Source organism: Pogoniulus pusillus, chromosome 40 (assembly GCF_015220805.1).
Source record: "Pogoniulus pusillus isolate bPogPus1 chromosome 40, bPogPus1.pri, whole genome shotgun sequence".
Taxonomy (NCBI): Eukaryota; Metazoa; Chordata; class Aves; order Piciformes; family Lybiidae; genus Pogoniulus; species Pogoniulus pusillus.
The window spans coordinates 2,881,105-2,890,043 of NC_087303.1; the positions used below are offsets into that span (position 1 = coordinate 2,881,105).

Sequence of the window (8,939 nt, forward strand, 5' to 3'; positions counted from 1 at the left end):
TCTGCACGCGTGTACAGGCTTGTGCATGCCTGTGCGTGCTTGGGGGGGGTGCGTGTAGGAGCTTGCAGACGTACAGCAGGAACTGCAGGCTCTGCGGAGCTGTGTGTGCGCACGGGGCGGGGGGGGGCTGCAGGCCGAGGGGGTGCGTATGTGTATGCACGGGGAGTGGGGGCTGCAGCCCCCGTGGGAAGGGGCGTACACACGGGAAAGGGGCGCGGACTCCACGAGAGTGTGTGAGTGCACGGGGGTGGGGGGGCTGCAGCCCCGCGGGAGCACTGCCGAAGCCCGGCCCACGCAAGACGAACCCAACGCGCAGAACGATCCCCGCACGCAGTCTGGGGGCACCGTAGCCGTGGGTCTCAGCTCTCCCTTCTTTCGGGAAAGGGTCTCCCGGCGGGATCCCCCCTCACCGTGGGGCCGGGACGGCACCAAATCGACCTCGGTGGGCGGCGGGACGCGGCGTGGGGCGTGGGGACACCACGGGACTCGGGCGCGCTCCGGGCGGAGCCGCCGCGCTCGGGAGCCACCGGGCGGCAACGCCTCGGTACTGCCGGCGCGGCAGTGGCCTCGGCGTCGGCTCCACTCAGGACCGGCGTGTCCAGACCACTCCACGTACCGGGTGGGTAAGCGACCCACCGGCGCATCCCGTCCGCAGACCGGCCCCGCAGCTCACCGCCGGGGTCCCGGCTCCCCTAGCAAACGCCGCTGCCGCCAACGGCGCCAGCGCATGCGCACCGAGCCCCGTTTAAAGGTAACCGGGGGCCGCCCTGCGGTCCCGGCCTCGACCTGCCCCCGGTATCGACCCCGCACACCCCGCGTGGGTTGGTCCCGCGTGGGTCCAGACTCGGGGGCGGCGGGAGGGGAGGGGGTAGCCCCTGCCCGGCGTGTCCCGGGGCGGGGGGATGCGCGGCGCTGATGGCGGTGAGGCCCCACCGCCGCTCTCCCCCCCGCCCTCCGCCTCCCCTCCCGCTCCGCGCAGCCGGTGGCGGCGGCCGCCGCTGCGGTAACGGTGCGGTGCGGTAACGGTGCGGTGCGGTAACGGCGGGCCCCGGCCATGAGGTCTACTGCCTTCCGGGCGGCCGAACCGCCACGGGGGGGGGTGCAGGAAGAAGAAGAGGAGGAGGAGGAGGAGGAGGGCACCACCGCCCCGCACCGCCCGCCGCCCCGCCGGCCCCGGGAGCCGCCGCCGCTGGGGGCACACAAGGGCCGCGGCGGCGGCGGCGGAGTGGTGGCGGCGGCGGTCCCGGAGCAGCAGCAGCAGCAGCAGCACCACCGGCAGCAGCAGCAGCAGCAGCGCTGGGCCGGGCCGGGGCCGCTGGCCGGTGGCAAGCAGGCCGGGTCGGGGGATGCAGGCGCTCGGCCGCGCTTCCAAACGGGGCTACCCGTGCGAAGCAGCGGGGAAGGAGCTACGGGCCCGGGGCCCACCGAAGCGGGGCCTCCTCTTCCTCTTCTTCCTCCTCCGCCGGTGTCCGCCGAGAGCAAGTGGAAGAGCGGCCCGCGGCGAGGCGGGATGGGGGCCGGCGGGGGCTCGCCGGGGCAGGCGGCCTGTCTGCGGCAGATCCTGCTGCTGCAGCTGGACCTCATCGAGCAGCAGCAGCAGCAGCTGCAGGCCAAGGAGCGGCAGATCGAGGAGCTCAAGGCCGAGCGGGACACGGTACGGCGGAGGGTGGTTTGGTGGGGGGGGGGGGGGGGGGGAGGAGGGAGAAGGGGAGGGTGGCACGGAAGGGTTAACAACCCGCCCGGCGGCAGCGAGTGGTACCCTACCCCACTCTGCAGTGACCCACGCAGGGTCGGTGACCCCCCCGCCATGGGGGTGACCCCCCCGTTAGGGTCAGTGTATGTGTCCCAGCATGGGGTTACCCCCACCCAGGGTCAGTGCCCCCCCCCCCCGCATACACTCGAGGGTCCTCTCAGTGTTGCTGGCCACCAACAGGTAACCGCCCCCCCCCCCCCCCCCAGTGCCAAACTTCCCCGTGGCACCCAACGGGTTAATGCCACCCCCGTGTTGGGATTAACGCCCCCCCCGCCCCCGCCACGTGGTTTTCCCCCTCCCTGTCGTTAACGGCCTCCCCCCGTGGCACCCCAGGGGTTAATGCTCTTCCTTGGAGGTTAATTCCCCCCCCCCCGCAATGCCCCCCCAGAAGTTAATGCACTCGGGGAGGTGTAAGGACCCCCTTGAGGGGGGGCTTCGATCCCCTGCCCAAGATACTCAGAGGGTTTATTACTTCCCCCCCCCCTCCAAAACAGATTAAGGGCTCTCCGAGGGAGCAGTGCTCTCCCCCCTGACATCTCGGGGGGGGTCTGATGCCCTCCCGCAAGATATTGATGCCCGGGAGGGGGGTTGGCGGTTGGTGCCCCCCCTCAGACAAAGGCCGGCGGGGGATGGGGTGCCTGGCGGGGGCACAAAGACCCGGGGCGGGGCGGGCCGGTGGGGGTTAACGGGCCGCCGCCCGTCACCATGGCAGCGGGCCCGGGGCTGGGTGTGTGTTGGGGGGGGGAGCCCTTAAAGAGCCCGCGGCCCCTTCCCGCCCCGGTACGCGGGGGTTAACTTAAAGGGGCAGCGTCACCGACGAGGCAGGGCGAGGGTGGGCACGGCCACACGTGGGGACCCTCCCTGCCCCGACGAGAGGGCACTGCGTCTCCTGCCTGGGTTTAGGTACCCCTCTCTAGCCTTCGTCCCCCCCCCCCTAGCCCTGACCCACTGAGGTAGGGCCGCCCTCGGCCCCGAAACCTCAGCTCTGTCTGCCCTGCGCCTCCTGAGGTTTGGGGACCCCCCCAGTAGCCTCTCCAAGGCTGCCTCCCTTCAGCTTTGGGGGTCTCTCTAGAGTATGCCATCGCCTCCCCCGCCCCCTCCTCTCCCCCCGGCTGCCTGCTTTGCCCCATGCCTATGTGGTGCCCAGTGGGGCCCAGGCCAGGCACTGCATTGCCCCCCCCCGGCATGCGGCAGTGCCCTGCCTGGTTACACCCTCCCTGTGCCCTGCCTGCGTTGCCCCATCCATGCCCTGCATTGTGTGTCCCAGGCGTTGGGCAGTGCCGTGCCCGCTTTGCCACACGCCTTGCCGCACGCTCGCCGTTGGCTGCCATCCAGCCCCTGTGCCCGCCGTGCCCCAGCTCGGTACCGGTGCTGGCCCCGGTTAGCGGAGGGCAGGCCTGGCCCCACGTGGTGCAGCCGAGGAGGCTGCGTCCCTGCGGAGGAGCCGCAGCGGTGAGGCTGCAGCCCTGCTGCACTCCCCAGCATCGGTACCCTGCTGGGCACAGCGGGCAGGCAAACGGGCAGTGGGGGCTGCTTCCTGCTCCTGTCCCCTCCCCACGGCCATGCCCGTGGGTGGTGCTAGGGACCCCTCCCCTGCCCCCATGGCTCTTCCTCCTAAGCGGTTGCGGATCCTGGTGGAGGGCACAGGCAAGGGGTGGGTGACCGAAGGCAGGTGTCACTGAGCGGGGGGGCTGCTGAATCACAAACCTGATTACAGCACCCCCTGCCCCGATGTCTGGGGAGGAGGAGGCAGAGCTGGAGACCCCCAAATTGCCTCCCTCCCCCCCCCCCCCAAATGTGAGTTTTGCAGCTGGCTGCAGCGCTGCTGCCATGGGGTTAAGTGGAGATTTTGTGCCCCTGCCTGCTGCTGTTGTGGCTAAAGTGTCCAGGCTGTGATGCCCACAGCACGCAGTGCTGCCTCTTGACCATGCCCTTACCCTCCTGTCCCCTCTGGGAGGGCAGGCATGAGCCAGGGTGCTCCTGGCACAAGCCATGGCACGCTGGCGTGCTGGGAAGCCTGTGGTGTGGGCTGAGCCTGAGTGCCAGTGACTCAGGCACTGCTTAGGGGACTCCTCACAAACATTCCTGCACCCCAAGCCAAGAAGTTGCCAGCTTAATGCCAAGATGGGCACAATTTGCTGCAGGCAGGGCACTGTAGTGAGGTGACACTGATCCTGCAGCTTGTGTGACATCTGTGCCACTGTGCCAGTGGGTGACAGCTCAGCTGTGGGTGCTGCTGGTCAGCTCTTCCCTGGGGTGTTGTTCGGGTGAAGGGATGTACAGGCAGGGCACAGGGCAGGGCACAGGGCAGGGCAGTGCACAGGGTGGGCACCATGCAGGCAGGGCAATACACAGGTTGGGTGCAGTGCACAGGCAGGGCAGTGCACAGGGTGGGCACCATGCAGGCAGGGCAGTGCACAGGGTGGGCACCGTGCAGGCAGGGCAGTGTACAGGCAGGACAGTGTACAGGCAGGGCAGTATGCAGGGTGGGCACCATGCAGGCAGGGCAGTGCACAGGGTAGGCACAGTGTATAGGCAGGGCAGTATGCAGGGTGGGCACCATGCAGGCAGGGCAGTGCACAGGCAGGACAGTGTACAGTGTACAGGCTGGGCACCGTGCAGGCAGGGGAGTGCACAGGTCGGGCACGGTGCAGACAGCTGCCCACGGAGCAGGGGTGCCCGCGGGCATTCGCCTAGCCCTGAGGTGAGCCCTGGCGCCTGCGTTGGCAGCTGCTGGCGCGCATCGAGCGCATGGAGAGGAGGGTGCAGCTGGTGAAGAAGGACAGCGAGCGGGAGAAGCACCGAATCTACCAGGCCTTCGAGGTGGACGAGAAGCCAGAGGTGGAGGCCTGCGAGAAGCTGCCCCTGGAGTGTGCCCAGGACCTGTTGGAGCCACCCCCGGCCCTGCAGCCCAAGCACTTCCCCTACGGCAGGAACGGCAAAGGGCATAAAAGGTAGAGGGCACCTGAGGGGCAAGGAGGAGACCTTCTGCATGGCTTCACCTCTCCATCCGTGGGGCTGACAGGACCTGGGGTCACAGAGCTGCCAGCTCAACCCAGTGACCCTTGAGCTGCTTGGGGAGGCTGCCTGGCACTGGCAGCACATCCTTTTGAGCACCAGCCTGGGCAAACCTTGTGAAAGCCTTGGGTGGGGAAGGGGGTCCCAAAATGCCAGGGAACCCTTCTCAGCTCCGGATGCTTGTGTCCAGCTGGCCCTGGTGCTGCTGGTGGGCAGCCAGCGCAGCTGCACTGTGGGGTGGGCATCCTTGTGCTGCTGGTGGGCACCTAACATAGCTGCAGTGCATGGTGGGCATCCTTGTGCTGCTGGTGGGCACCTAACATAGCTGCAGTGCATGGTGGGCATCCTTGTGCTGCTGGTGGGCACCCAATATAGCTGCAGTGCATGGTGGGCATCCTTGTGCTGCTGGTGGGCACCCAGCACAGCTGCCATGCAAGGTGGGAATCCTTGTGCTGGCGGCGGGCACCCAGTGAGGGCATCCCTGCACTTGGCTCAGCTGCTCTTCCTCCCGCAGGAAGCCAACGTTTGGGAGTGGGGAGAGGAAGACTCCGGTGAAGAAGTTGGTGTCGGAGTTCTCCAAGGTGAAGAGCAAGACCCCGAAGCACTCCCCGGGGAAGGAGGACTCCGGCGGCTCCTTGCCCGAGGCCGTCTGCAAACGAGAGCTGAGGAGCCAGGAGCCTGCCGAGAAGCCCAGGACGCTGCTGGAGACTCCCCTGCGAGCCTCTGCCCTGCCCAAGGGCCCCGGTGCCCACCCCAAGGAGAAGAGCTTCTTCAGCAGCGAGACAGACGACCTGCCCTACCTGTCCACCACCGAGATGTACCTGTGCCGCTGGCACCAGCCGCCCCCCTCGCCGCTGCGGGAGCCCTCCCCCAAGAAGGAGGAGACTGTAGCAAGTAAGCCATGGAGAGCTTCCCACCGGCAGGGTGCCAAGGGGAGCCCCCCCCTGCTGTGTACCAGGGAGCCCCCACTCCCCACGTGCCAAGAGAAGCCCCCCAGCAGTGTGCCAGGGAGAGTCTCCACACAGAGTGCCAAGGGGAGCCCCCACCCTGCAGCATGCCAAGAGGAGCCACCACCCCCCCACCAGTGTGCCAAAGGGAGCCCCCCTGAGCAGTGTGCCAGGGAGAGCCTCCACACAGTGTGTCTGGGCAGCCCCTCCCCCACACAGTGTGCCAGCAGGAGTCTGCCCCAGCAGTGTGCCAAGGGGAACGTGTCCTACCCCCACCGTGTGCTAGGGGAGCCCACCCCAGTGTAGCAGGATAGCCCCCTGAATCGTGCCAGGCATTGGGGTGCAGTTGGAAAGGGGCTCACACAGCTAGGGAATGGAGCTTGGCATCCTCACCCCAAAGCTGGCAAAGGCCCAGTGGTGGTGGGAGAGGTGCAGCCAATTGTGCCATGCTGGTGGCTCCTCTTGCAATGGTGGGCAGCAGGTCTAGTGCCCATTGTGGGCTTTTCCAGAACACATCTCTGGCTTCCCCAGCTCTGGTATGTGCCAGGCTGCCACGATGCCCAGGGACAGCACGCTGGGCAAGGCTGCCTGTTGTGCTCTGCTTTAGCCACCTGGTTTGCCCAGCAGCTGCACAGTGAGGGGTGAAGCAACTTCCTGTTGGCAGTTGGGAAATGTGTCCCTCGTCTGTGCCACCCTGGCACAGCACAGCTTCCTCCACGGGGTCACTTGCTGCTCCAAATGCGGTGCCCATCCTGCTGGACACTCAGCCCTGGCCAATCTCCTGGGGTCCTGCAGCGTGGTGAGCACCAGCAGTGGGGAGCAATGGGTGTGCCAGTCAGCAGTGCCACTGGTGGAGGCTGTGCTGGGTGGCTGAGTGCCCTGGCATGGAGGAATCCTGTCATGTCTCAGAGTGGCTCAGGTTGCTTGGCTGGGTGATGATGAGCTCTGTGTCCCCCTCAGGTCCCCTTCCCAGTTCCCACTGCCCTCAGCTGGCAGCATTGCCCAGCCTGGCTCAGGATGGGCACTTGAAGGGGCTGAGCTGCACTGCCCGGGGGGGGCTGGTCTGGAAGGGAGCAGTAGATGGCAGGGGTGGGGCTGCCACAGATCCCAGCATGGGTAACGGCCTGGCATGACCTCTCCCTCTGCAGTTCCATCTTGGAGGGACCATGTCGTGGAGCCCCTGAGAGACCCCAACCCCTCAGACATCCTGGAGGTAACGTTTGCCATCCTGGTGGGCACAGAGCTGGTGGTGTTGCAGGAACCTTCCTGGGTGCTGTGCCCGTGCCAGGAGAGCAGCTCAGGGCGTTGGCTGCCACTGTGAGGCTGGTGGCATCTTGCCCCTTCAGCAGAAACAGCATGGCAAAGCTTGGCTGGGGAGGGAGGGCTAGGGTTGGGGTGAAGGGCCAACCCCTCTGTGCCAGCTCAGGGCTGTGGCAGTGATGCCAGTGCCAGGTGGAGACGCTGAAGCCTCTCTGTCCCTGCAGAACCTGGATGACAGCGTCTTTGCCAAACGGCATGCCAAGCTGGAGCTGGATGAGAAACGGAGGAAAAGGTGGGAGCAGAGGGGGTGATGGTGGCTTGGGGTACCTGGCAGAGCAAGGCATCTGCACCCACTTCCACAGGGAAAGACCCTGAGGTGCCACCCGGGGTGGGGACACATGGGGGTCTGGTCACCCGGGGACACCGCTGGGAGGGGAACCAGAAATGCTGCACCGAAGAAGGGATGCTCTGGCACCACTGCTGGCGTGGTAGTCCTGGCCACAGCTCCCTGAGCTTCCCCAGCAGGGTGAGAGCTCTGCCTGCCAACTCTCACTGCCTGGCATGTGCCCTTCTTCCAGGTGGGACATTCAGCGGATCAGGGAGCAGAGGATTCTCCAGCGGCTGCAGCTGCGAATGTACAAGAGGAAAGGGATTCAGGAGTCGGAGCCTGAAGTTACCTCATTTTTCCCTGAGCCAGACGATGGTGAGGCCCTTGGGCAGGGGGGCAGGCACGGGTGCTGGTGGGCAGGCAGGGGCTGTGTCATGCTCTGGTGTCTCCCACAGTGGAAAGTTTGCTCATCACCCCCTACCTGCCTGTCGTCGCCTTCGGCCGGCCCCTACCAAAACTGACCCCACAGTGAGTACCGCTGGTGGGGATAGAGAGCGGGGCTGGGTTGTGCCAGGCACTGCTGCTTGCACTGGCATCCTCAGCAGTGCCCATCAGGAGGGTACTGGGCACGTTTTTGTGGTCAGAGATAGTTGCCACGCTGATGCCAAGCTGTGCCCACAGGAACTTCGAGCTGCCCTGGCTGGACGAGCGCAGCCGCTGCCGGTTGGAGATGCAGAAGAAGCAGACCCCGCACCGGACCTGCCGGAAATAGCAGAGCCCCTGGGAGCTCCGTGTGGCACCAGCTCATGCCAACGTCCTCTCCTGCCTTGCTGACGGATGGTTTCGTTCCTCCGTGACCCTGGTTTCGTTCTGTTGGGTTTTGCAACACGTTTCTCAGACTTGTGCCCCTGTGCTGGCAGCTGCCCCCTGAGCGGGCATCGCTCAGCTGCCGCCCGAGGCTTCCCACCGGGGGCAGCGGGCAGACCTCAGCCTGCCTGCCCGTCCTGCCCCTGCCCTCCTGCAGCCAACGTTTGGTTTGGTTTGGACATTTGGCTCCGAGCCACGAGTGGGAGTGAAGAGAAGAGCAGAACCAGAGCCCGGTGCTGAGGAGGGTGCCACGTTTGCCAAGCTGCATCCTGCCGGGACTCTGCCAGCTGCTGCCAACCTCCTTTAGTTAGATAAGAGGATGAGGAGTTTTGTGTCTGAGCAGCACGGGAGGCAACAGCGGGCACCGGTGCCTGGTGCCCTTGGGCACAGTGAGGAGCAAGGCCCCAGAATGTGCCAGGAGAAGCCTCTTTTGGGTTGTTTTTCGTCTCTCTTGAGTTGGCTGTAAAGGAGTCAAGAGAGGAGACTTCAACCACACCAACAACAAACCTTTTTTGTTTGTGGAATAGAGATCTTATACGCACAACGAGGGGGAGGGGGGAGGGAACAACCTTTTCTTTCCTTCTTGGGTTTGGTTTGGTTTGGCTTTTAAATAATTTAATTGTTTTGGGGATGGCAAATTTGTGCCCTAAGGAGTGGAGTCGGGGAGAGAGCTGGCAAGGTAGCTGCTTCCCTCTGCTGTCCTTGTCTAAGTGGAGCCGACCTCCCTGGGTGCCCCCAGACTCACCCTGTTGCAGTGGGTGCTGGA

General features: G+C 65.7%; 1 protein-coding gene across 1 annotated transcript; it reads left to right on the forward strand.

The window, feature by feature from the left end:
- The first annotated feature begins 863 nt into the window (after positions 1 to 863).
- MSL1 (MSL complex subunit 1) lies at positions 864 to 8,679 on the forward strand. The gene is made up of 8 exons (XM_064174323.1): positions 864 to 1,654; positions 4,484 to 4,707; positions 5,286 to 5,665; positions 6,867 to 6,931; positions 7,203 to 7,270; positions 7,557 to 7,681; positions 7,762 to 7,834; positions 7,988 to 8,679. The coding sequence occupies exons 1-8, from the start codon at positions 1,055 to 1,057 to the stop codon at positions 8,076 to 8,078; spliced, it is 1,626 nt and encodes a 541-aa protein (XP_064030393.1). The 5' UTR covers positions 864 to 1,054; the 3' UTR covers positions 8,079 to 8,679.
- Positions 8,680 to 8,939: the final 260 nt, after the last annotated feature.